Raw genomic sequence first — 27714 nt, forward strand, 5'->3', positions numbered from 1 at the left:
GTTTTCAGCTAAGGTTGCCCTATAATAGCATTAATAAATATTAGACTTGCACAATTAATCATTTTGAGATCATAAAATGTCTGAAAAAGTAACTCGCATTAATGCTGTATATTTGGTATAAGATCATAAATATGCTTGCAATACACTACAAATAAAATCCTCAATCACAATCATACGAGCAAGCAGATAATAATCTTTACTTGTGTCACAAGTAGGCTTACATTAACAATGCAATGGGGTTACTGTGACTATTCTGGGAATCATTGGCTTTTCCAGCCAGCTGTAATTCTCTGCGTCAGAAAAAGCCATAATTGCGAAGGCAATGTAGTAAATATAGCCATATCTATGTGCAGTGTTATTCACAGTCGTTCGGCTAGAACTTGGTCCATTAGATCTAAAAATAAATAAGTTGCCTTCAAACACCGCGATTTTAATGAATTCGGGGAGAGAAATTAATTTGCATGGTACTGCTTTATGGGGCACTACATAGCCTTCCGCCAGTTCCCTGGGGACAGGAAGTGCTGAGGCTACCACCTGAATAGCCTATGTGTCTTTCTTCATTAATGTGAAGAAAGAACACCAAGCACGTAACAGCACGTGTGCTGCCTACCCTGAGGGAAACAACAGTCTGCAGCACTGTGCAAACTAATTTCTCCATACATTTTTGAAAGTAATCATGATAATGAGTAGTTAGACGTTTTAATTCAGTTAATCCAAACTTTCTTTGTAGCATTCCATAAATTAGAACTGAAAAGGGGAAAATATTGACGTTGATAAATAGTTCAGTTTCTTCCGAAATGTCCTTTTTGAAATGATTTTGGGGATTGAGTGCTTAGCTTCAACAATATGGAATAAGATAGAAACAATCTTCATTTCGATCCTCTACTAAGAAGCAGGTAGTCAAATTCCTAGATTATTGTGCAATCAATAGTGCGAATTAATCAAATGCCATTTAATAATAGTAACCTGATTACAAACAGCAGCAATTTTAGTTATGCAATTATACTTGTTGATTTAAGCTTTGGTATAACAGATTCCTAATGAATTTTTAGTGTCACATATAATAATTAAATGTTTGATTCAGCCAACTGATTTTGTTTATGGAATTTTGCTAAATGTCTGTTTCCATTCATGTTAAGATTTCAGTTTAGAGCTGACCTTTCCACAATGTTTGCTGCTGATGAATGTCATGGGCAAGCTTCCATCACAGTCCTGGGAGGTTCAAAGTCTTTGGTGTTCTGGCAGCCAGTTTTCAGAGGAAAGGCCAAGGTGAGGGCAATTACTGCATGAATAAAATCAAACAGGACCACGTTTAGCTGTTCAGTTACACTAGAAAATACAGATGATCTCTTATTAAAGCTCAGACAGACTCAGGCCTTTGTATAACATTTTATTAATATATATATAAAGATTCTCCCTGCACTCCACACATGTTCATTAATAAGTTAAACTTCAACTCAGTGGATAAGTGCACGATGTGGTATGGTACTGAGCTATGCATGTATTTGATCTACCACCCAAATCTGCTCTGCTTGCCAACAGTTTAATACAGACTCCAATATTACCACATGTCGCTGAATGAAATACATGTTTTTCAGAAATGTTTTTATTCTCCTCATTTTCAACATTTTCATCAAATAAACAGCAAAAGAAAAAACAAACAAAAACAAATACAATAGCAATCCCCCAAACAAAAACTGCACCCTGCTCACTGTACAGACCAAAACATTCACCCATACATTCCAGGTAAAAAACAAAAATTAATAGTAAATCAGTAAACAGTGTAATGAAAGACAACAATAACCCCAACCACCCTGCCCAATGTTCGATGGCAACCAATTCTCCAAAGTGCATATTAAACAGTCCCCATGAATTGTAGAACCTTTCCTTCATCCCCCTCAACTTAAATTTCACCTTCTCAAATGTCAAAAATTAAAGTAGATACCCCCCCCCCCAGCCAAGCCGAGGCGCAGGGCGGAGAAACACCTCCATCCTAACAGGACCCGCCTCCGGGTAATCAGTGAGGCGAAGGCTAAAACACCCGCCCCCGCACCTGCCTGCAGCCCGGACCAGCCCGACACCCCGAAAATGGCTTCTAGGGGCCCTGGTTCCAAGTTCACGTGCAATACTCCTGAGATGATACTGAAAACCTCCCTCCAATACTTCTCCAGCTTCGGACAGGACCAAAACAAATGAAATACATGTTAACTGTAAACCCAGCCTCTTGTTGTATTACCTGATAACTTGATCTGAATTTAGGATTTAGGAGTCTAGGTTCAAGGAAGGCCACTGGCACTTTGTATCCATGGCTGATTTAAAATTAAACTGAGGACCATATAGTCATTAATGTTTTGATGTTTTTTAATGGCTGGATTGATGCAATGTATGAATATTGCATAAGATGTTTTATTATGCACTTTTTAAATCATTTAAACTAACCTTGCCTGATGTACTGTGGATATTTTAAAAAGAATGTTGAAGAATTCCATTCTTTGTAGAAAATGCAATTACTAACTCCTTAAGATACAGAAATAAGCACTGACATCAGGGGAATGGAGCAGTACACAGATAAAAATATACAGAGCACAATATCCTTTCTTTACGCCTGATTTTGCAGATTTCACAATTTTAAGAGACTTTCACAGAGTAGCAGAAAGAAAATCAGTAAACAAATCTAGACTTTTAGATTTAGAAACTGCTTTGATGGTGCCCAACACTGGTGCAAGTGCTGTTGGCTGCATGTTTATGGGTCTCACCTACGACTTGCAAAGTTTTCTGCTAGGAGGACCCTGTTTTTAGTTTCTTGGAATCTGCTACAGAATAGCAGACATTGTTGAGCATTTCATCTCCCTGTCTTGGTTTCCGAGCAAGAAATGACACCCTTGCATGACAATAGTGGGAATAGCAAAGGATTACAAATTTTCTCCGCAAGAAGAAATAATTAGCACCTAATCGTTTTTATTTTTGGTTGTCCTAAAGTTATGTTTGTTCAATTTTCTTAGTGAGGGAAAAGAGCTTGCACCTAATCTTTATATTTTTGCTTGTCCTCAGGTTACCTTTGTTCAATGTACTATTTCATAACTTCCAGCGTTGCTATGCAGAGCTTTCTTTGCCAGTCCAATTGCCAGGAGTGATGAGTAAGGGACAGGCTCAGCAAAACATCAGTTTTTATGAATATGTATGTACCCAACTGTGCTCTTTTATCACATCCCTTCCAGCTTCTCTTTTTCCAGCGTTGGTAAGTGTGAACTTTGACTTAAAGTAAACATTCCATTCTTTGAGATCTTTAAAAAATATTTTTTCCCCTTGTGTTCCCTGAGATTACACAAAGAATAGTTCTCAAAATTATCCACAAAATGAAGATGATCATGCATGCTTTATTACTGCATTTCCACTAGATGCTCCTAGCGTTACAATTCGCAAAGCATGCCAGAGACTTTTGGTTCCCTAGATCTTGGTCCATTCATCGGAACAAACACTGTCTCAGGAACTACTTTATCAAATCTGATTCAGATTTTCATCACTTCAGTTCACTCAGCCCCTCAATTTTCTATACTCAGGGGAATATAAGCCAAGTTCAGTTAACCTTCTGAAGCTACCAAGATGCCAACATAGTTAACTGTGTTTTAAATATCAGTATATCCAATTCTTACCACATCTTGGACACATTGAATGTCAAAACTTAACCAATGCAAGAGTTTGGATCTTCTAATCGGCTTTAACCAGCTGGAAAATACTGGCCAGGAGCCCGAGGGATTTACTGGATGCAGTGAAAATACTAGAATGAGGGCATGGTGGTTAGTACACCTGCCCCACTGCGCCAGAGAACTGGGTTCGATCTTGGCCTTGGGTGATCACCTGTGTGAGAATTTGGCATTCTGTCCGGTTTGCATGGGTTTCCTCCCACAGTCCAAAAATGTGCATAAAGGGCAGCGTGGTGGCGCAGTAGTTAGCACAGCTGCCTCACAGCACCAAGGTCCCAGGTTCGATCCCGGCTCTAGGTCACTGTCCGTGTGGAGTTTGCACATTCTCCCCGTGTTTGTGTGGGTTTCAACCCCACAACCCAAAGATGTGCAGGCTAGGTGGATTGGCCACTCTAAATTGCCCCTAAATTGGAAAAAATGAATTGGGTACGCTAAGTTTATAAAAAGAAAATGTGCATAGGTGGATTGGCCACGCTTAATTGCCCCTTAGTGTCCAAAAGGTTAGGTGGGGTTGCGGGTTGGAGCGGGGGACCTGGCCTGGTAGGGTGCCCTTTCAGAGGGTCAGTGCATACCTGATAGGCCGAGTGGCCTCTGCACTGTAGGGATTCTTTGATTCATAGTGTTTAATATGCACTTCAGTATTCACTGATGTAAGTTGTTTTTAGTTGCAATCTCTTAAGGCTAGCTGACAGATTTTCAGATAATTTATGAATCTGCGGAGTTTGTATTAACAATTTAAAATAGTTTTCCTTCTTGCTCTTCACCTCTGCAAAAGCTGTTGTCAAAATGGTAAACTTATAACTGTAAAACAGCATACAAATCGGGCTGCATATTCAAGCCACTACAAACCAAAAGTATATTGACTTATTTTGAAGAATTGAGAACAGTTTAAAAATTGAAAATTTATTGTATTTTCAGCTAAATGTTTCAGTACAACATAATCATTAAATATTCTACTTACATTTGTGATTGTGATTACAAATATGTGCGATTTATTACAGGAATTCACCTTATTGGATGCTGTACTCAGTCCTCACATGTTAACTGCACTACTAGCTACAGATACATGGTGTTTCCTTGCTCGGTAGGTTATGAGTAGCTAAAGGAATTTTTATTTAATTTAGAATATCCAATTTCTTTTTCCAATTGAGGGGCAATTTAGTGTGGCCAATTCACCTATCCTGCACACCTTTTTGGTTGTGGGGGTGAGATTCACGCAAACGGGAGGAGAATGTGCAAACACCACACGAACAGTCACCCAGGGCCAAGATCGAACCCGGGTCCTCGGTGCCGTGAGGCAGCAGTGCTAACCACTGTGCCACCCCTCACAAGCAAAATGAAATATAATCAAGCTTGTAATCTGCACTGATCCTAAATTAACTTATTTCTGATAATGGTCAAAAAAATGGATCATAGAATCCCTACATAGAATCATAGAGTCCCTAAAGTGCAGGAGGCAGCCCTTCAGTCCATCGGGTCTGCACTGATCCACTCTGCCCTATACACGCAACCTAACCTGCACATCCCTGGACACGAAGGGGCAATTTATCATGGCCATTCCACCTAATTTGCACATCTTTGGACTGTGGGTAGAAACCGGAGCATCCGGAGGAAACCCACGCAGACATTGGGAAAATATCCAAACTCCACACAGACATTCACCCCAGGCCGGAATTGAACCCTGGTCTCTGGAACTGTGAGGTGGCAGTGATAACCATTGTGCTACCATGCCGCCCCTGGATGGTAAGCAAACGGCCTTAGATTTGAATCCTTGGACCGTAAGTAAATTGTAAATGGTGTTGCGCAACTCTTTTGGGGAACTAAAATTGTTTGTTGAAAGCTTAAATGCATCCTATTCTCTGTTTGTTTCATCATGTGTATTAATTTGCAGTTATGGAAGTGCGGAACTTTGTGCTCATCATATCTCTCTCATTGCTCAGCTGGTAAGCAACTTAAATTGATAATGTATACAGAAGTGATTGGCACCTGTGGGACACCAGAATCCTCTACCAACTACCCTGAAAACTACCTTTAACTCCAAATTGGTATTCCCCTTCTGAGTTTAATCAAGTTTGTTGCTCACCCCCTAATTTCATACCACTTGATCTTTAGTGATCTCACATGCCAAAGATTTTCCTAAAGTTCATGTGCCATACATGCACTGCATTTCGCCCACCTACTGAGATTTGTCATCACAATTGTCCCCTTTTAAATTTATGCTGATTACTTGTCACTATTTTCTTTTTATCTAGTTATATGTTGATCCTATTCTTTGATTGAAGACTCTTCAATTTTTTACTTCCATAGATAATGAACTTTTCTTTCTCTTTATCTAGTGCATGGTTATGGATTAATTCTGTATTCTGGCAGATTTATATCATGGACCCAAACCCATAAAGAGAGTGCTTGTGATTGTGTCATGATGTGTATTGTAAATAGGAAATAAATGACCACTTTAGGAGAACGTTTTTCAAATGTAGTGCATTTTTTGATTTACTGATGTATTGTGTTTCCATTTTCAGGTAAAATCTTGTTGTGGAGAGTGTTACCAGCTATCCCATTTATCCTTACTGCTCCGACGTATGCTTTTTCTCATGTCAGCAGACCATCAGGTTAGTCTCTAAGAGGACAGGGCTGAAAATTATGTGGACTAACCTGCCAAATTCAGATAACTCACCAGTTCCAGAATTTTGGCAATTATAGGGATTGTGGGTAAACCATGCTATCTTGCAAAGGACTTGGCAGAGTTTGACTGTGGAACTTTAAATATTGAGGATAATACTATCTCTGAACCTGACCACTTAAAATCTTTGAAGTAATTCATAGTTTCAGTACTGCATTTGTGGCATTAATTAAGCTGAATAGTTTACTCAGTTTATTAGTGGCATCTTGTGGCTGGAATAGATATTGCACTAGTATAAAGAAACTGGGAATCTGAAATTATGTTACAGGCTGAAAATCTTGCATTGGAGAAGGGGGTAAATCAGTAATTACAAGTTTAGCACTTTCTGAGATTCTTCTTTGGAAGCACTCTGGGCGGGATTCTCTGATCCTGAGGCTAAGTGTTGATGCCGTCGTAAACGCCGTTGCGTTTTACGACGGCGTCAACAGGCCCCCAGGAGCAGCGATCCTGAGCCCTACCCCGGGATGCCCCCCCGGGGTCGGATCCCCCTCCCTCCCCTCCCACCAGACCACCCCTCGCAGGATGGACGGCGAGGTACTCCGGGTAAGACCACATGTGAACAGCGCCGGTGGGACTCGGGCTTTCTTGGCGGCCACTCGGCCCATCCCGGGCGGAGAATCGCCTGTGGGGAGGTGCGTAGAGAGGCCCCGACCAGCGCCGTGCTGACCGCGCTGGTGCGAATGGCACCGATGCTTCGGTCACCGGAGAATCGGCAGACCGGCGTCGTCACGTGAATCGCGCCCGGCCCGGTGATTTTCCGACCCTCTATCTCCATAAATTGTGTTCTGCTTCAGGGCAGAGTGAAGAGCTGCACAGTTTCTGGGTGGCCGCTACATGTGGCAGAGTTGCCACAGAACGGTGTCATCTGCCAAAACATGTTGAAAGTTCTGTTCCTCCATCTGCACTATTTCAAAATTATAATTTGTAAGGAGCTGCTCATTTAGGTGGAGGTACTTTGTTAAGGAGAACTGCTGGCTGAAATTATTTGTGGGGCCTTTTTCATGTATCTTGGGGTTCATTGCAGGTTTAATAAAATAATGTCCACTGTTCTGCTCAGAAGCTCTTCTACATTCTGTCTTGCCCATGGAAATCATAGTAGTGAATCATTGATGTTGTATCTGAAAGCAGCACATTGTTATTCTTAATGGGAATTCCATTTTGATTTGGTGCAGAGGAGGTTCACCAGGATGTTGCCTGGTATGGAGGGTGCTAGCTATGAAGAAAGGTTGAGTAGATTAGGATTGTTTTCGTTGGAAAGACGGAGGTTGAGGGGGGACCTGATTGCGGTCAACAAAATTATGAGAGTTATGGACAGGGTGGATAGCAACTAGCTTTTACCAAGAGTGGGGGTGTCAATTACAAGGGGTCACGATTTCAAGGTGAGAGGGGGAAAGTTTAAGGGAGATGTGCGTGGAAAGTTTTTTACGCAGAGGGTGGTGGGTGCCTGGAACGCTTTGCCAGCCGAGGTGGTAGAGGTGGGCACGATAGCATCATTTAAGATGCATCAAGACAGATATATGAATGGGCGGGGAACAGAGGGAAGTAGATCCTTAGAAAATAGGCGACAGGTTTAGATAAAGGATCTCGATAGGCGCAGGCTGGGAGGGCCGAAGGGCCTGTTCATGTGCTGTAATTTTCTTTGTTCTTGTTCTACAGGGGGCCAGCATGGCACTGGAGCGACTCATGCGGCTCCATCTGCCGAGACCGGAGTCAAACAGGCGCCGCGGGTCTGCGATTGCGCGCTGAGACCGGCGTGAATTCACGCATGCGCACTAGCTTCCTTCTCCGCGCCGGCCCTGACACAACATGGCAGAGTGCTACAGGGGCCGGCGCGGAGTAAAAGAGGCCCCCACCAGGAGAGGCCAGCCCACCGATCGGTAGACCCCGATCGTGGGCCAGGCCATGGTGGGGAGACCCCCAACCCCCCCCACCCTCCCGGGGGGGGGGGGGCGGGAGGGAACCCCCTCTCCACCCACTAGACCGCCCCTCGCAGGATGGACGCTGAGGTCCTGCCGGGTAAGACCACATGTGAACGGCGCCGGTGGGACTCCGGCTTTCTTGGCGGCCACTCGGCCTATCCTGGGCAGAGAATCGCTGGGGGCGGGGGGGGGGGGGGCGCGTAGGTGCTGACCGTGCTGGCGCGAATGGCACCGATGCTCCGGTCACCGGAGAATCGGCAGACCGCCGTCATCGCGTGAATCGCGCCCGGCCCGGTGATTTTCCAACCCTCTATCTCCATAAATTGTGTTCTTCAGGGCAGAGTGAAGAGCTGCACAGTTTCTGGGTGGCCGCTACATGTGGCAGAGTTGCCACAGAATGGTGTCATCTGCCAAAACATGTTGAAAGGTCTGATTCTCCATCTGCACTATTTCAAAATTATAATTTGTAAGGAGCTGCTCATTTAGGTGGAGGTACTTTGTTTTTTTAAAAAAATAATTTTTATTAAAGGTTTTCATAAAATATCAATAACAAAATGAAAAAGAAACCCAACAGGGTTAAGTACAAAACACAGTCCAGAAAAACAACCCTCCATACCCCCCCCCCCCCCCCCCCCCGTACAGAAATAATAAAAGAACCCTTGTACCGACCCTCTCAAGGCGAATTTCACCCTCTCCAACTTAATAAACCCCGCCATATCGTTGATCCAGGATTCCACGCTTGGGGGCCTCGCATCCTTCCATTGAAGAAGAATCCTTCGCCGGGCTACCAGGGACGCAAAGGCCAGAATTCCGGCCTCTTTAGCCTCCTGCACTCCCGGCTCCTCTGCCACCCCAAATATTGTGAGCCCCCAGCCCGGCTTGACCCTGGATCCTACCACCCTCGACACTGTCCTCGCTACGTCCGTCCTCGCTACGCCCTTCTAGAATTCCTCCAGCGCTGGGCATGCCCAGAACATATGGGTGTGGTTTGCTGGGCTTCCTGAGCACCTAACACACCTGTCCTCACCCCCAAAAAACCGACTCATCCTTGTCCCGGTCATGTGTGCCCTGTGCAGCACCTTAAACTGTATGAGGCTGAGCCTCACGCACGATGAGGAAGAGTTCACCCTCCCCAGGGCATCTGCCCACGTCCCTTCCTCAATTTCCTCTCCCAACTCCTCCTCCCACCGCCCAGTCCATCACACGAACCTGCCTCCCATCCATTGACTCCATCTACACCTCCCGCTGCCTGGGGAAAGCGGGCAGTATAATCAAGGATCCCTCCCACCCGGCTTACTCACTCTTCCAACTTCTTCCATCGGGCAGGAGATACAGAAGTCTGAGAACACGCATGAACAGACTCAAAAACAGCTTCTTCCCCACTGTCACCAGCCTCCTAAATGACCCTCTTATGGACTGACTTCATTAACACTACACCCTGTATGCTTCATCCGATGCCAGTGCTTATGTAGTTATATTGTATATGTTGTGTTGCCCTATTATGTATTTTCTTTTATTCCCTTTTCTTCTCATGTACTTAATGATCTGTTGAGCTGCTCGCAGAAAAATACTTTTCACTGTACCTCGGTACACGTGGCAATAAACAAATCCAATCCAATCCAATCCTTTTACCTCCACCACCGAGGCCTCCTCCTCCTCCTGCCTCACCTGGTAAGTTTCCGAGATCTTCCCCACTCCCACCCACCCCCCCGAGAGCACCCTGTCCTGTACTGTGTGTGGCCGTAGCCGCGGGAATTCCACCACCTGCCGTCTGGCAAATGTCCTTACCTGTAAGTACCTGAAGGTGTTCCCCGGGGGGGGGGGCCCGTTATTCTCCTCCAGTTCACCCAGGCTCGCGAACTTCCCATCCACAAACAGGTCCCCCAACTTTCGTATCCCTGCCCTGTGCCACCCCGAAAACCCTCCACATGTTCTTCCTGGGGCGAACCGGTGGTTCCCCTGTAATGGGGTCCCCGCCGAGGCCCCAACTTCCCCCCTGTGCCGCCTCCACAATCCCCAAATTTTGAGGGCAGCCACCACCACCGGGCTCGTGGTATACCTCCTTGTAGGGAGCGGCAGCAGTGCCGTTGCCAGCGCCCCCAGACTCGTACCCACACAAGACGCCGTCTCCAGCCTCTTCCATGCAGCCCCTTCCCCCTCCATCACCCACTTACGCACCATTGTCGCATTGGCGGTCCAGTAGTATCCACAGAGGTTGGGCAACGGCAGTCCCACCCTGTCTCTACTCCGCACCAGGAACACCCTTCTCACCCTCGGAGTCCCTCGCGCCCACACAAACCCCATTATACTCCAGTTAACCCGCCTGAAAAAAGCCTTCGGGATAAACACGGGGAGGCACTGGAACAGGAACAAAAACCTTGGGAGCACCGTCATTTTAATTGACTGCACCCTACCCGCCAGGGACAGCGGCAACGCGTCCCACCTCTTGAACTCCTCCTCCATTTGCTCCACCAGCCTTGTAAAATTAAGCCTATGCAGGGCCCCCCAGCTCCTGGCCACATGGACTCCCAGATACCTGAAACTCCTCTCCGCTTTTTTTAGTGGGAGCTCGCCAATCCCCCTCTCCTGGTCCCCTCGATGAACTACGAACAGCTCACTCTTCCCCATGTTGAGCTTGTACCCCGAAAACTCCCCAAATTCTGTAAGAATCCTCATTACCTCCGGTATTCCTCCCACCGGGTCCGCCACATACAGCAGCAGGTCGTCCGCATAAAGTGACACCCTATGCTCCTCCCCACCATGCACCAACCCCCTCCAGTTCCTTGACTCCCTCAGTGCCATAGCCAGGGGCTCAATCGCCAGTGCGAAGAGCAGGAGGGATAAGGGACACCCCTGTCTCGTCCCTCGGTGCAACCTAAAGTACTCGGACCTCCTCCTGTTTGTGGCCACACTCGCCATCGGGACCTCATACAACAGCCTAACCCACCTGACAAACCCCTCCCCAAACCTGAACCTCTTCAGCACCTGCCACAGGTACCCCCACTCTACCCTATCGAAGGCTTTCTCAGCGTCCATCGCCACCACTATCTCCGCCTCCCCCTCCTTCGCCGGAATCATGATAACGTTCAAAAGCCTCCGCACATTTGCGTTCAACTGCCTCCCCTTCACAAACCCCGTCTGGTCTTCATGGATGATCTGCGGCACACAATCCTCAATCTTCGTGGCTAAGACCTTCGCCAGCACCTTGGCATCTACATTTAGCAAGGAAATCGGTCTGTAAGACCCACACTGCAGGGGATCCTTGTCCAGCTTCAGGATCAAGGAGATCAGTGCCCGGGACATCGTCGGGGGCAAAGCCCCCCCCTCCCTTGCCTCATTGAAGGTCCTAACTAACAGCCCAACAGGTCCATATATTTTTTATAGAATTCGACCGGGAAACCGTCCAGCCCCGGTGCCTTCCCCGCCTGCATGCTTCCTATCCCTTTGATCAGCTCCTCCAGCCCAATCGGGGCCCCCAATCCCGCCAACAGTCCCTCTTCCACCTTTGGAAATCTCAATTGGTCCAGGAAGCGGCCCATCCCTCCCTCCCCGTGGGGGCTCGGATCGGTACAATTTCTCGTAGAAGTACCTGAAGACCCCATTGATGCCAGCTCCACTCCGCACCACACTCCCTCCCCTGTCCTTAACCCCATGATCTCCCTAGCTGCGTCCCGCTTCCGATGCTGATGCGCCAGCATCCAGCTTGCCTTTTCCCCATACTCGTAAATCGCCCCCTGGGCCTTCCTCCACTGCACCTCCGCCTTCCTGGTGGTCACCAGGTCGAATTCGGCCTGGAGGCTACGCCTCTTCCTCAACAATCCTTCCTCGGGCTCCTCCGCATACCTCCTGTCTACCCTCACCATCTCCCCCACCAGCCTCTCCCTCTCCCCCCGCTCCCTCCGCTCCTTGTGGGCCCTAATGGAGATCAGCTCTCCCCTCACCACCGCCTTCAGTACCTCCCTTACCATCCCCACTCGGACCCCCCCATTATCGTTGGCCTCCAGGTACCTCTCTATACTTCCTCGGACCCGCACGCTCACCTCTTCGTCCGCCAACAGCCCCACCTCCAAGCGCCACAGCGGGCACTGGTCCCTCTCCTCCCCCATCTCCAAGTCCACCCAATGCGGGGCGTGGTCCAAAATGGCTATTGCCGAATACTCAGTATCCTCTACTCTCGCTATCAACGCCCTACTCAAGATGAAAAAGTCGATTCGGGAATAAGCCTTATGGACATGTGAGAAGAATGAAAATTCCCTAGCCCCCGGCCTTGCAAATCGCCAAGGGTCCACCCCTCCCACCTGGTCCATAAACGCCCTCAGCACTCTAGCCGCCGCCGGCTTCCTACCCGTCCTAGACCTAGAGCGATCCAGTGCTGGATCCAGCACCGTGTTAAAGTCTCCCCTCATTATCAGGCCCCCCACTTCCAAGTCTGGGATCCGACCCAACATACGCCGCATAAAACCCGTATCGTCCCAGTTCGGGGCATACACATTGACCAGTTCCAGCCTCTCTCCCTGCAACTTACCATTATGTACCTGCCGCCATTATCTGCCACAATGCTCGACGCCTCAAATGACACCTTTCCCACCAAGATCGCCACCCCTCGATTTTTGGCATCCAGCCCCGAGTGAAACACCTGACCTACCCACCCTTTCCTCAATCTTACCTGGTCTGCCACCTTCAGGTGTGTCCTGAAGCATAACCACATCCGCCTTGAGCCCCTTCAGCTGCGCGAACACGCGGGCCCGCTTAACCGGCCCATTCAGTCCCCTTACATTCCAGGTTATCAGCCGGATCAAGGGGCTACCCTCCCCCGCCGACTGGCCATGACCCCTCCTCGGCCAGCCACGCGCCCGCACCCCACACCCGGCCCGTTCCCCACAGCGGCATACCCCCATCTCGACCCCCCCCCCCCACCCACTCGCTCCAGCTCCTCTTTGACCATAGCAGCAGCAACTCGATTCCCCCCCCCCCCCCCCCCCCCCCCCCCCACTCGCTCCAGCTCCTCCGTGACCATAGCAGCAGCAACCCGATCCCCCGATCCCCCCCCAAGCTCGGACCCATCCTAGATGATTTACTCCCCCCATTGCACTTCCGCAAGTCAGCTCACTTCTGCTGACCCCGGCCACTCCTGCCTCCCCTTCGACTCCTCCCATTGTGTGGCACTCCCTCCTCTCCCATCCCCGTCCATAGGCTCTCCCCCTTCAGTTTTAAGCAACCCTCGCTTCCCCGACCCCTCCAGTCTTCAGCGTGGGAAAAAGCCCGCGCTTTCCACCTACCAGGCCCCGCCACCTCTGACGCAGCTCCTTTTACAGGCCCGGTCCCCTCACCCCTGACTCGGGTCTCCCCCTCCCCCGCGGAGCCCATCCCACCTCCAAGAGCCTCCCCGACCAACCCAACCAAAACAGTGCCCAACCCGCCCCAGCCACCCTCACCGCCCCAAAAGAGAAAAAACACCAAGAAAAAGAAACCCGGAGCAATACAAAGGCCCCCCCCCTCGAAACAAAAATAAACATAACATATCAACCGCAGTCCCGACCCTCAATCTGTGTCCAACCTCTCGGCCTGAACAAAGGCCCACGCCTCCTCCGGAGACTCAAAATAATGGTGCCGGTCCTTTGTAGGTAACCCACAGTCGGGCCGGCTGCAACTTGCCAAACTTCACCCCCTTCCTGTGTAGCACCGCCTTCGCTCGATTGTACCCGGCCCTCCTCTTCGCCACCTCCGCACTCCAGTCCTGATATATCCGAACCTCCGCGTTCTCCCACCTGCTGCTCCTCTCCTTCTTGGCCAACCTGAGGACACACTCCCGATCGACGAACCGATGGAACCTCACCAGCACCGCCCGCGGAGGTTTGTTAGCCTTGGGCCTCCTCGCCAGCACTCTATGGGCCCCTTCCAGCTCCAGGGGCCCCTGGAAGGACCCCGCTCCCATCAGCGAGTTCAACATGGTGACCACATAGGCCCCCATGTCCGGCCCCTCCGGGAGGCCCAGAATCTGCAGATTCTTCCGCCTTGACCGATTCTCCATCTCCTCGAACCGCTCCTCCCACTTGTTGTGGAGCACCTTTACCGCCAGGCCTAAGATCTCGTCCTCATTGTCAGAGATCGTTTGTCGAGCCTCGCGGATCGCCACTCCCTGGGCCGTATGTGTCTCCAGCAGCTTATCAATAGACGCCTTCATCAGCTCTAGCATGTCCATTTTAATCACTCTGAAGCAGCGCTGGATACATTCCTGCTGCTCTTCCGCCCACTGCATCAACGCTGCCTGGTCTCCGCCCGTTGCCATTTTGTCCTTCTTCCCTCGCACCTTCTTCGGCTCCACCACCACCTTTTTCTGTCGCCCCGCTCCTAGTTGAAGCCATATACTGACGGGGCGCTGTTGTAGACTCCTTCCCACACCGGGAAACGTCGAAAAAGTGTCGTTATGGGCCCTGAAAAGAGCCCAAAAGTCAGTTTTTGCGGGAGCCGCCGAATGTGCGACTTAGCTCCGCATAGCCGCAACCGGAAGTCAGGTGGAGGTACTTTGTTAAGGAGAACTGCTGGCTTAAATTATTTGTGGGGCCTTTTTCATGTATCTTGGGGTTCATTGCAGGTTTAATAAAATAATATCCACTGTTCTGCTCAGAAGCTCTTCTTCTACATTCTGTCTTGCCCATGGAAATCATTGTAGTGAATCATTGATGTTGTATCTGAAAGCAGCACATTGTTATTCTTAATGGGAATTCCATTTTGATTTGATGTACATGTGGCAAGAAGTGCTGAGGAGGCTGCAAAGGCAGCCATATTAATTAGGCAACAGCAGAACAGTGGCAGAACTTTGCATCATAACCCATCCAACAGGATGTTTAGACCCAAGTGCACTTTCAGAGAGATCCTACAAAAGCCTGTCTCAGAGGCTACACTTCAGTCATATAGCTTTGAAGGGGCTCTTTTCTTTTCTGCAGCAAGGCTCTAAGCTTGAATAGTTGTGACTGAGCCTTGGAGTATGTGCCATATACTGGAGATTGACCAGCAGACTAATCAACAGAGGATGTTGTGGACCTGTTACGGTCAATGTCATGACTTTCATGAACTTTCCTTTTTTTAAATAAATTTAGATTACCCAATAATTTTTCCCAATTAAGGGGCAACTTAGTGTGGCCAATTCACCTACCCTGCACATTATTTTGGGTCTGAGGGTGAGACCCATGCAGACATGGGGAGAATGTGCAACTCCACACGGACAGTCACCCCGGACCGGGATCAAACCTGGGTCCTTGGTGCCAAGAGGCAGCAGTGCTAACCGCTGCACCACCGTGCTGCCCTCATTGAACTTTCTTGATACTAAAGAAGGAACAAATTAGCTGGGTTTCGAAGGGTGCAGGATGTCATTGATGGCACCCATGTTGCCATCAGGCCTCCATATAACAACCTTTCCACGTTAATGAATGTATCATAGTTTAATTCTAACCACGTGAAAGTGGTTTGGAGCCATCAGGATTTGATTAATGCAGGTCAATGGAATGTACCCTGACAACGGCAATGATCTATGACAACAGATCGTTTCAAAAGTATTCATAGGTGGTTGATTGCTGAATGACCCGAGATATCGTTCCCTACCCTAGTTAACGATACCAAAATAGGATCTCTGCAAGACAGCAGTGAGCACAGGAGCATGAGACTGAGATGGAATGCTAGAAGAAGGGTGCATGGGAGCTGTTGTTTTTGGGACAGTGTGTGTAAGTTGGCTGCTATATTTCTTGTTGGAAGAGTGACTACATTTCAAAAGTACTTAGTTGGCTGAAAAATGCTTTGAGATATCCAGAGAACATGAAATGTGCTTTATAAATGCACTTTTTATTTTTGCCTGATGAATATATCGGGAATGGGCAACAAATTGCCAGTGACGCTCATATGCCATGAATGAATTAGAAAAATCAATGGGAATCACCTTCAGGACCTATATAGGGACAGGAGGAGGTCATTCAAAACATAGAATTCCTAGAATCTTTCTATGTAAATGAATGTATTGCGATTTAATTTTAACCACATGTAAGTGGTTTTGAACCATCGGGCCATTCGGCTCATGGAGTCTGCACCGTCCCCCTGAAAAAGCACCCTAACTAGGCCCAGTTTCCCTCCCTATCCTCGTAATCCCATAACCCCATCTAACTTGCACATCTTTGGACACCAAGGGGCAGTGTAGCATGGCCAATCCAATTAACCTGCACTTTTTGACTGTGGGGGGGAAACCCACAGAGACACGAGGAGAAAGTGCAAACTCCACAGACAGTCACCCAAGGCCCGAATTGAAACCGGGTCCCTGGAGCTGTGAGGCAGCAGTGCTAACCATTGTGCTACCAGTGCCACCTTGAGCCTGTTTTGCCATTCAGTTAAATCGTGGCTGATCTGTGTCTTAACTCTATTTTTGAACTCTTTGTTCCATATCCCTTGATCTTCTCACTAAACAATAATCTATTCATCTTATTATTCAAAATTTCAGTGTGTCTCACATGCAGAGTATTTTTGGAAATAATGTTCGAGTGTTCCACTGTCCACACAAGAGTGCTCCAGATCTCACTTGTGAAATGGTTCTAATTTTAAGATTGTGTCCTCCTATTCTGGATTCCCTTACCATCAACATCCAAAGAGTTATCCTTCACCAGAAACTGAACTGGATCAACCATATACTGTGGCTACAACAGCAGGTCAGAGGTTGGGAATTCTGCTGTAACTCGCATTCTGACTCACCAAAGCTTGATCACCACCTACAAGGTACAAGTAAGGAGTGTGATGGAATACACTCCACTTGTTTGGATAGGTGTAGCTCAAACAACACTCAAGAAACTCGACACCATCCAGGACAAAGCAAGCCTGCTTAATCAGCATCCCGTCCATTGCCTTAAACATTCACTTTCTCTACCACTAGTGAGTGCACCATCTACAAGTGCAATGCAGCAACTCGCTAAGACTCCTTCAAAGAAAATGAAAAGAATGTAGCAGGCAAACTGATTTTTTGTGCACTGTGTAGTATTTCCCTGATCGACTTTGGGATTGTAAAAATAAGAATTTGCCTCCCAGGCTGAAGGATTAAAGTCAATTACTGGTCAGAGATATTGATTTATTGTCCTGGGGCAGTAAGCATCACTCAGTAAGATATGTGAGGACTTGCCTGAAAGAATGTTTTGAGTCATCATATTCCTTTCATTGTGTATACAGGTTGTATTTGTGGAGAAGTTTTCTCCCAAGGAGATTAGCAACCTATTGCTATGGCGACAAGTTAGTGTTAAAGCTCTGACCCCTGAGCTTCAGAAACCTGTCACTTCTGACATCACCAGGACAGCAATTGATCAGTGCCTGAAATGGCAAAGTAGCAAATGTGCCTTGGGAGAACTAGAACAAGTGGTAAGACATAATGCACAATTTCATTAGCGTTCAAAAAAGATACAACAAATAGATTTCCTTGTTCGGCATTAAAGATGATGTATACATTGCACCTTTATCATAAATTCTGTGATGTTAATGTTTTTCTTTTTAAAAAAAAAAATATTTTATTAAAGTTTTCAAACACAATTTTTTCCCTAAATCAAAAAAAAAGGTAACATGATAACTGCAATATAACATTGTTTAACTAACATGGTAAACTAACCAAATAACACGAAGTAATACTCCCCCCGCCCCCTCTCCCCCTCCAAAAACCCAAACAATTTATCCCCCCTCTCCTCCCCCTGGGTTGCTACTGCTGGCCATCTATCTTCCCGCTAACGTTCCGCTAGGTAGTCGAGGAACGGTTGCCACCGTCTGGTGAACCCTTGAGCCGATCCTCTCAGCGCAAACTTCATCTGCTCTAGTTTTATGAACCCCGCAATATCGTTTATCCAGGCCTCCAGTCCGGGGGGTTTCGCCTCCCTCCACATGAGTAAAATCCTACACCGGGCTACTAGGGACGCAAAGGCCACGTCATCGGCCTCTTTCGCCTCCTGCACTCCCGGCTCATCCGCTACTCCAAATATAGCTAACCCCCAGCCTGGCTTGACCCGGACCTTCACCACCTTCGAGATCACTCCCGTCACTCCCCTCCAATACCCCTCCAGTGCCGGACACAACCAAAACATGTGTGTGGTTCGCCGGGCTTCCCCCGCACCTCCCACACTTGTCCTCCACTCCGAAGAACCTGCTCAACCTTGCTCCCGTTATGTGTGCTCTATGCAGCACCTTAAATTGGATCAGGCTAAGCCTGGCACACGAGGAAGAGGAATTTACCCTGCTTAGGGCATCAGCCCACAAACCCTCCTCAATCTCCTCCCCGAGCTCTTCTTCCCATTTTCCCTTCAGTTCGCCCACCAACTCCTCCCCCTCTTCTCCCGGTATATCTCTGACACTTTGCCCTCCCTGACCCACACCCCCGAAAGCACCCTGTCCTGGATCCCTTGTGTCGGGAGCAGCGGAAATTCCCTCACTGGTTGTTTCATGAACGCTCTCACCTGCATTTATCTAAAGAAATTTCCCCGGGGCAGCTCATACTTTTCCTCAAGCGCTCCCAAGCTCGCAAACGTCCCGTCTATAAATAAATCTTCCACTCTCCTGATTCCTACCCGGTGCCAGCTCTGGAATCCTCCGTCCAGCCTCCCTGGGGCAAACCTATGGTTGTTCCTGATCGGGGACCACACCGAGGCTCCCAGCACACCTCTCTGTCGCCTCCATTGCCCCCAGATACTTAATGTTGCCGCCACCACTGGGTTCGTGGTACATTTTTTTGGGGAGAGCGGTAGTGGCGCCGTCACCAGCGCTTTTAAACTCGTCCCTTTGCAGGACATTGCCCCCCAGATACTTAATATTGCCGCCACCACTGGGTTCGTGGTACATTTTTTTGGGGAGAGCGGTAGTGGCGCCGTCACCAGCGCTTTTTTTTTTACTAAATATTTTATTGAAAATTTTTGGTCAACCAACACAGTACATTGTGCATCCTTTACACAATATTATAACAACACAAATAACAATGACCTATTTTATAAACAAAAAAAATGAATAAATAATAAATAACAAAAATGAAAACTAGCCCTAATTGGCAACTGCCTTGTCACAAGTAACACTCTCCAAAAATATAATTTAACAGTCCAATATATAATTATCTGTAGCAACGACCTATACATACTATACAGTATATATTAACAACCCTGAGAGTCCTTCTGGTTCCTCCCCCCCCCCCCCCCCCCCCCCCCCGATCCTGGGCTGCTGCTGCTGCCTTCTTTTTCCCATTCCGTCTATCTTTCTGCGAGGTATTCGACGAACGGTTGCCACCGCCTGGTGAACCCTTGAGCCGACCCCCTTAGGACGAACTTAATCCGCTCTCGCGTTATAAACCCCGCCATGTCATTTATCCAGGTCTCCACCCCCGGGGGCTTGGCTTCTTTCCACATTAGCAATATCCTGCGCCGGGCTACTAGGGACGCAAAGGCCAAAACATCGGCCTCTCTCGCCTCCTGCACTCCCGGCTCTTGTGCAACCCCAAATATAGCCAACCCCCAGCTTGGTTCGACCCGGACTCCTACTACTTTTGAAAGCACCTTTGTCACCCCCATCCAAAACCTCTGTAGTGCCGGGCATGACCAAAACATATGGGTATGATTCGCTGGGCTTCTCGAGCACCTCGCACACCTATCCTCCACCCCAAAAAATTTACTGAGCCGTGCTCCAGTCATATGTGCCCTGTGTAATACCTTAAACTGAATCAGGCTTAGCCTGGCACACGAGGACGACGAGTTTACCCTGCTGAGGGCATCTGCCCACAGCCCCTCCTCGATCTCCTCCCCCAGCTCTTCTTCCCATTTCCCTTTTAGTTCATCTACCATAGTCTCCCCTTCGTCCCTCATTTCCCTATATATATCTGACACCTTACCATCCCCCACCCATGTCTTTGAGATCACTCTGTCCTGCACCTCTTGTGTCGGGAGCTGCGGGAATTCCCTCACCTGTTGCCTCGCAAAAGCCCTCAGTTGCATATACCTGAATGCATTCCCTTGGGGCAACCCATATTTCTCGGTCAGCGCTCCCAGACTCGCGAACTTCCCATCCACAAACAGATCTTTCAGTTGCGTTATTCCTGCTCTTTGCCACATTCCATATCCCCCATCCATTCCCCCCGGGGCAAACCTATGGTTGTTTCTTATCGGGGACCCCCCCAAGGCTCCAGTCTTTCCCCTATGCCGTCTCCACTGTCCCCAAATCTTCAGTGTAGCCACCACCACCGGGCTTGTGGTGTAGTTCCTCGGTGAGAACGGCAATGGGGCTGTCACCATAGCCTGTAGGCTAGTCCCCCTACAGGACGCCCTCTCTAATCTCTTCCACGCCGCTTCCTCCTCCTCTCCCATCCACTTACTCACCATTGAAATATTAGCGGCCCAATAATACTCACTTAGGCTCGGTAGTGCCAGCCCCCCCCCTATCCCTGCTACGCTGTAAGAATCCCTTCCTCACTCTCGGGGTCTTCCCGGCCCACACAAAACCCATGATGCTCTTTTCAATCCTTTTAAAAAAAGCCTTCGTGATCACCACCGGGAGGCACTGAAACACAAAGAGGAATCTCGGGAGGACCACCATCTTAACCGCCTGCACCCTCCCTGCCATTGACAGGGATACCATATCCCATCTCTTGAAATCCTCCTCCATCTGTTCCACCAACCGCGTTAAATTTAACCTATGCAATGTGCCCCAATTCTTAGCTATCTGGATCCCCAGGTAACGAAAGTCCCTTGTTACCTTCCTCAGCGGTAGGTCCTCTATTTCTCTACTCTGCTCCCCTGGATGCACCACAAACAACTCACTTTTCCCCATGTTCAATTTATACCCTGAAAAATCCCCAAACTCCCCAAGTATCCGCATTATTTCTGGCATCCCCACCGCCGGGTCCGCCACGTATAGTAGCAAATCGTCCGCATACAAAGATACCCGGTGCTCTTCTCCTCCCCTAAGTACTCCCCTCCACTTCTTGGAACCCCTCAACGCTATCGCCAGGGGCTCAATCGCCAGTGCAAACAATAATGGGGACAGAGGGCATCCCTGCCTTGTCCCTCTATGGAGCCGAAAATATGCAGATCCCCGTCCATTCGTGACCACGCTCGCCACTGGGGCCCTATACAACAGCTGCACCCATCTAACATACCCCTCTCCAAAACCAAATCTCCTCAACACCTCCCACAAATAATCCCACTCCACTCTATCAAATGCTTTCTCGGCATCCATCGCCACTACTATCTCCGTTTCTCCCTCTGGTGGGGCCATCATCATTACCCCTAACAACCTCCGTATATTCGTGTTCAGCTGTCTCCCCTTCACAAACCCAGTTTGGTCCTCGTGGACCACCCCCGGGACACATTCCTCTATTCTCATTGCCATTACCTTGGCCAGGACCTTGGCATCTACATTTAGGAGGGAAATAGGTCTATAGGACCCGCATTGTAGCGGGTCCTTTTCCTTCTTTAAGAGAAGCGATATCGTTGCTTCAGACATAGTCGGGGGCAGTTGTCCCCTTTCCTTTGCCTCATTAAAGGTCCTCGTCAGTACCGGGGCGAGCAAGTCCACATATTTTCTGTAGAATTCGACTGGGAATCCATCCGGTCCCGGGGCCTTTCCCGCCTGCATGCTCCTAATTCCTTTCACCACTTCTTCTACCTCGATCTGTGCTCCCAGTCCCACCCTTTCCTGCTCTTCCACCTTGGGAAATTCCAGCCGATCCAAGAAGCCCATCATTCTCTCCCTCCCATCCGGGGGTTGAGCTTCATATAATTTTTTATAAAATGTCTTGAACACTCCATTCACTCTCTCCGCTCCCCGCTCCATCTCTCCTTCCTCATCCCTCACTCCCCCTATTTCCCTCGCTGCTCCCCTTTTCCTCAATTGGTGTGCCAGCAACCTGCTCGCCTTCTCCCCATATTCGTACTATACACCCTGTGCCTTCCTCCATTGTGCCTCTGCAGTGCCTGTAGTCAGAAAGTCAAATTCTACATGTAGCCTTTGCCTTTCCCTGTACAGTCCCTCCTCCGGTGCTTCCGCATATTGTCTGTCCACCCTCAAAAGTTCTTGCAGCAACCGCTCCCGTTCCTTACTCTCCTGCTTCCCTTTATGTGCCCTTATTGATATCAGCTCCCCTCTAACCACTGCCTTCAACGCCTCCCAGACCACTCCCACCTGGACCTCCCCATTATCATTGAGTTCCAAGTACTTTTCAATGCACCCCCTCACCCTTAGACACACCCCCTCATCTGCCATTAGTCCCATATCCATTCTCCAGGGTGGGCGCCCTCCTGTTTCCTCCCCTATCTCCAAGTCCACCCAGTGTGGAGTGTGATCCGAAATGGCTATAGCCGTATACTCCGTTCCCCTCACCTTCGGGACCAATGCCCTACCCAGCACAAAAAAGTCTATTCGCGAGTAGACTTTATGGACATAGGAGAAAAACGAGAACTCCTTACTCCTAGGTCTGCGAAATCTCCACGGGTCTACACCTCCCATCTGCTCCATAAAATCTTTAAGCACCTTGGCTGCTGCCAGCCTCCTTCCAGTCCTGGACTTCGACCTATCCAGCCCTGGTTCCAACACCGTATTAAAATCTCCCCCCATTATCAGCTTTCCCATCTCTAGGTCCGGAATGCGTCCTAGCATCCGCCTCATAAAATTGGCATCATCCCAGTTCGGGGCATATACGTTTACCAAAACCACCGTCTCCCCCTGTAGTTTGCCACTCACCATCACGTATCTGCCCCCGTTATCCGCCACTATAGTCTTTGCCTCGAACATTACCCGCTTCCCCACTAATATAGCCACCCCCCTGTTTTTCGCATCTAGCCCCGAATGGAACACCTGCCCCACCCATCCTTTGCGTAGCCTAACCTGGTCTATCAGTTTCAGGTGCGTTTCCTGTAACATAACCACATCTGCCTTAAGTTTCTTAAGGTGTGCGAGTACCCGTGCCCTCTTTATCGGCCCGTTCAGCCCTCTCTCGTTCCACGTGATCAGCCGAGTTGGGGGGCTTCCTACCCCCCCCCCCCCCCCCCCCCCCCTTGTCGATTAGCCATCACTTTTTTCCAGCTCCTCACCCAGTTCCCACGCAGCTGTATCTCCCCCAGGCGGTGCCCCCCCGCCCATCCTCTCCCATACCAGCTCCCCCTCTCCCCAGCAGCAGCAACCCAGTAATTCCCCCCTCCCACCCCCCCCGCTAGATCCCCCGCTAGCGTAATTACTCCCCCCATGTTGCTCCCAGAAGTCAGCAAACTCTGGCTGACCTCGGCTTCCCCCCGTGACCTCGGCTCGCACCGTGCGACGCCCCCTCCTTCCTGCTTCTCTATTCCCGCCATGATTATCATAGCGCGGGAACCAAGCCCGCGCTTCTCCCTTGGCCCCGCCCCCAATGGCCAACGCCCCATCTCCTCCACCTCCCCTCCTCCCCCCATCACCACCTGTGGGAGAGAGAAAAGTTACCACATCGCAGGATTAGTACATAAAACCCCTCTTTGCCCCCCACATTCGCCCCACCACTTTGTTCGAACGTTCTTTTTAATAACCCGCTCATTCCAGTTTTTCTTCCACAATAAAAGTCCACGCTTCATCCGCCGTCTCAAAGTAGTGGTGCCTCCCTCGATATGTGACCCACAGTCTTGCCGGTTGCAGCATTCCAAATTTTATCTTCTTTTTATGAAGCACCGCCTTGGCCCGATTGAAGCTCGCCCTCCTTCTCGCCACCTCCGCACTCCAGTCTTGATAAACGCGGATCACCGCGTTCTCCCATTTACTGCTCCGAGTTTTCTTCGCCCATCTAAGGACCATTTCTCTATCCTTAAAACGGAGGAATCTCACCACTATGGCTCTGGGAATTTCTCCTGCTCTCGGTCCTCGCGCCATCACTCGGTATGCTCCCTCCACCTCCAACGGACCCGCCGGGGCCTCCGCTCCCATTAACGAGTGCAGCATCGTGCTCACATATGCCCCGACGTCCGCTCCCTCCACACCTTCAGGAAGACCAAGAATCCTCAGGTTGTTCCTCCTTGCGTTGTTTTCCAGTGCCTCCAACCTTTCCACACATCGTTTCTGATGTGCCTCCTGCGTCTCCGTCTTCACCACCAGGCCCTGTATATCGTCCTCATTCTCGGCTGCCTTTGCCTTCACGACCCGAAGCTCCCGCTCCTGGGTCTTTTGTTCCTCCTTTAGCCCTTCGATCGCCTGTAGTATCGGGGCCAACAGCTCTTTCTTCATTTCCTTTTTTATCTCTTCCACACAGCATTTCAAGAACTCTTGTTGTTCAGGGCCCCATGTTAAACTGCCACCTTCCGACGCCATCTTGGTTTTTGCTTGCCTTCCTTGCCGCTGTTCTAAAGGATCCACTGCAATCTGGCCACTCTCTCCTCCTTTTTCCATCCGTATCCAGGGGGGATTCCCTTCTGGTTTACCGCACAGTGTTTTTAGCCGTCAAAATTGCCGTTGGGGCTCCTATCAAGAGCCCAAAAGTCCGTTTCACAGGGAGCTGCCGAAACGTGCGACTCAGCTGGTCATCGCCGCACCCGGAAGTCCGTCACCAGCGCTTTTAAACTCGTCCCTTTGCAGGACTTCATCTCCAACACAAATAGGAACCTCGGGAGGACCATCATCTTAATTGCCTGCACTCTGCCCGCCAGTGACAGCGGTTGCATGTCCCACCTTTTGAAATCCTCTTCCATTTGTTCCACCAGCCGTGTCAGATTGAGTCTGTGTAAGGTTCCCCAGCTCCTGGCTATCTGAATCCCCAGGTATCGGAAGTTTCTTTCCACTCTCCTTAGCGGTAGGCCATCTATCCCTCTGCTCTGGTCCCCAGGGTGTATCACAAAAAGCTCACTCTTTCCCATGTTAAGCCTATATCCCGAGAAATCTCCAAACTCCCTCAATATCTGCATGACATCTGTCATCCCCCCCACTGGGTCCGTCACATACAGCAGTAGGTCATCCGCGTAGAGTGACACTCGGTGTTCCTCTCCCCCTCTAATCACCCCTCTCCATTTTCTGGAGCCTCTCAGCGCTATGGCCAGTGGTTCAATTGCCAGCGCGAACAGTAATGGGGACAACGGGCATCCCTGTCTTGTTCCCCTGTGTAGTTGAAAATACTCCGACCTTTGCCGACCTGTGACCACGCTTGCCGTTGGGGCCCCATAGAGGAGTTTAACCCAGCTGACAAACCCGTCCCCGAATCCGAACCTCCTCAGCACCTCCCATAGATACTCCCACTCCACCCTATCAAATGCCTTCTCTGCATCCATTGCCGCCACTATCTCTGCCTCCCCCTCTCCTGGGGGCATCATTATCACCCCTAATAGCCGTCGCACGTTGACATTTAGTTGTCTCCCCTTTACGAACCCTGTCTGGTCTTCGTGCACCACCCCCGGGACACAATCCTCTATCCTCGTTGCCAGCACCTTTGCTAGCAACTTGGCGTCCACATTTAGCAGTGAGATAGGCCTATAGGACCCGCACTGCAGCGGATCTTTATCCCGCTTCAAGATTAGCGATATCGTCGCCTCCGACATTGTCGGGGGTAGGGTCCCCCCTTCTCTGGCCTCGTTAAAGGCCCTTACCAGCAGCGGGGCCAACAAGTCCACATATTTTCTATAGAATTCCACCGGGAACCCATCTGGTCCCGGGGCCTTCCCTGCCTGCATGTTCCCCAGCCCCTTGGTAACCTCGTCCACCCCAATCGGCGCCCCCAGGCCTTCCACCTCCTGCTCCTCCACCCTCGGGAACCTTAATTGGTCCAAAAACTGCCGCATCTCCTCTTTTCCCTCCGGGGGTTGGGACCTATATAGTCTCTCGTAAAAGGTCTTAAAAACACCTCGTTTATCTTCCCTGCTCTCCGCACCGTAGCTCTCATTTCATCCCTAATTCCCCCTATCTCCCTCGCCTCTGTCCTCTTTCGCAGCTGATGGGCCAACAGACGACTCGCCTTTTCCCCATATTCATATCTCATCCCCTGTGCCTTCCTCCACTGTGCCTCCGCCCTCCTTGTGGTCAACAGGTCGAACTCCGTCTGGAGTCGTCGCCTCTCCCTGTATAGTCCTTCATCCGGGGCCTCCGCATATTCTTTATCTACCCTCAAAATCTCCCCCAGTAGTCTTTCCCTTTCCTTGGCCTCTATTTTCCCCTTGTGGGCCCTGATGGAGATCAGCTCTCCTCTGACCACCGCCTTTAATGCTTCCCATACTACTCCCACTCTGACCTCCCCGTCGTCATTGGCCTCCAGGTACCTTTCGATACATCCCCGCACCCTTCCGCAGACTCCCTCATCCGCCAGTAATCCCACATCAAGTCGCCAGAATGAATGCTGCTCCCTCTCCTCTCCTAGTTCCAGGTCCACCCAGTGTGGGGCATGATCTGAAACAGCTATGGCTGAGTACTCAGTTCCTTCCACCCTCGAGATCAGTGACCTTCCCAAAACAAAGAAATCTATCCGGGAGTACACCTTGTGAACATGGGAGAACTCTTTGGCCATCGGCCTAACAAATCGCCACGGATCCACTCCCCCCATTTGGTCCATAAACCCCCTAAGCACCTTGGCCGCTGCCGGCCTTCTTCCAGTCCTAGATCTAGATCTATCTAACCCTGGGTCCAACACGGTGTTGAAGTCCCCCCCCATTATCAGGTTTCCTACCTCCAGGTCCGGGATACGTCCCAGCATCCGCTTCATAAATCCCGCATCATCCCAATTCGGGGCAAATACGTTAACCAACACGACCTCCATTCCCTGCAGTCTGCCACTCACCATCACATATCTGCCTCCGCTGTCTGCTACAATGTTCCTAGCTTCGAATGACACCCGTTTTCCCACCAGTATGGCCACCCCTCTGTTCTTTGCATCCAGCCCTGAGTGGAACACCTGTCCCACCCATCCTTTCCTTAACCTAACTTGGTCCGCCACCTTCAGGTGCGTCTCCTGAAGCATGGCCACGTCTGCCCTCAGTCCTTTCAAGTGCGCGAACACGCGGGCCCTTTTAATCGGCCCATTTAGGCCCCTCACGTTCCACGTGATCAGCCGAACTGGGGGGCTGCCTGCCCCCCTCCCCTGTCGACTAGCCATCACCCTCTCTAGGCCAGTCCCACGTCCCGGTTCCGCGCACCCACCCGTTCCCCAGGCGACGCATTCCCGCCCCGACCACCTTTTCTTTTACCAGTTCCTCTTCGATCTCTGCAGCAGCAACCCAGTTATTCCCCCCCCCTCCCCGCTAGATCCCCATCTAGCTTGATTACTCCCCCCATATTGCTTCCGAAAGTCAGCTGACTTCAACTGACCCCGGCTTCTCCCGCTCTCTCCTTGACCCCCCCGTGTGGGGAACTCCCATCTACCTTGCGCCTATCTTCCCGCCATCATCTTTCTGGCGCGGGAACAAGAACAATAAGCCCCGTGTTCTCT

The 27714-nt window shown here is 49.8% G+C and overlaps 1 protein-coding gene across 3 annotated transcripts in view; it reads left to right on the forward strand.

Moving 5' to 3' along the window:
- Positions 1–27714, forward strand: part of firrm (fignl1 interacting regulator of recombination and mitosis) — a 106090-nt gene that overhangs the window by 39297 nt on the left and 39079 nt on the right. For all 3 annotated transcript variants that reach the window (XM_072511176.1, XM_072511179.1, XM_072511177.1), the window contains exons 12-17: positions 1140–1269; positions 3052–3238; positions 4706–4788; positions 5596–5647; positions 6227–6316; positions 17508–17693. In XM_072511176.1, the coding sequence (XP_072367277.1) occupies positions 1140–1269; positions 3052–3238; positions 4706–4788; positions 5596–5647; positions 6227–6316; positions 17508–17693 (728 nt within the window). The remainder of the gene's footprint in view (positions 1–1139; positions 1270–3051; positions 3239–4705; positions 4789–5595; positions 5648–6226; positions 6317–17507; positions 17694–27714) is intronic.

Source organism: Scyliorhinus torazame, chromosome 7, assembly GCF_047496885.1.
Source record: "Scyliorhinus torazame isolate Kashiwa2021f chromosome 7, sScyTor2.1, whole genome shotgun sequence".
NCBI classification, from domain to species: Eukaryota; Metazoa; Chordata; class Chondrichthyes; order Carcharhiniformes; family Scyliorhinidae; genus Scyliorhinus; species Scyliorhinus torazame.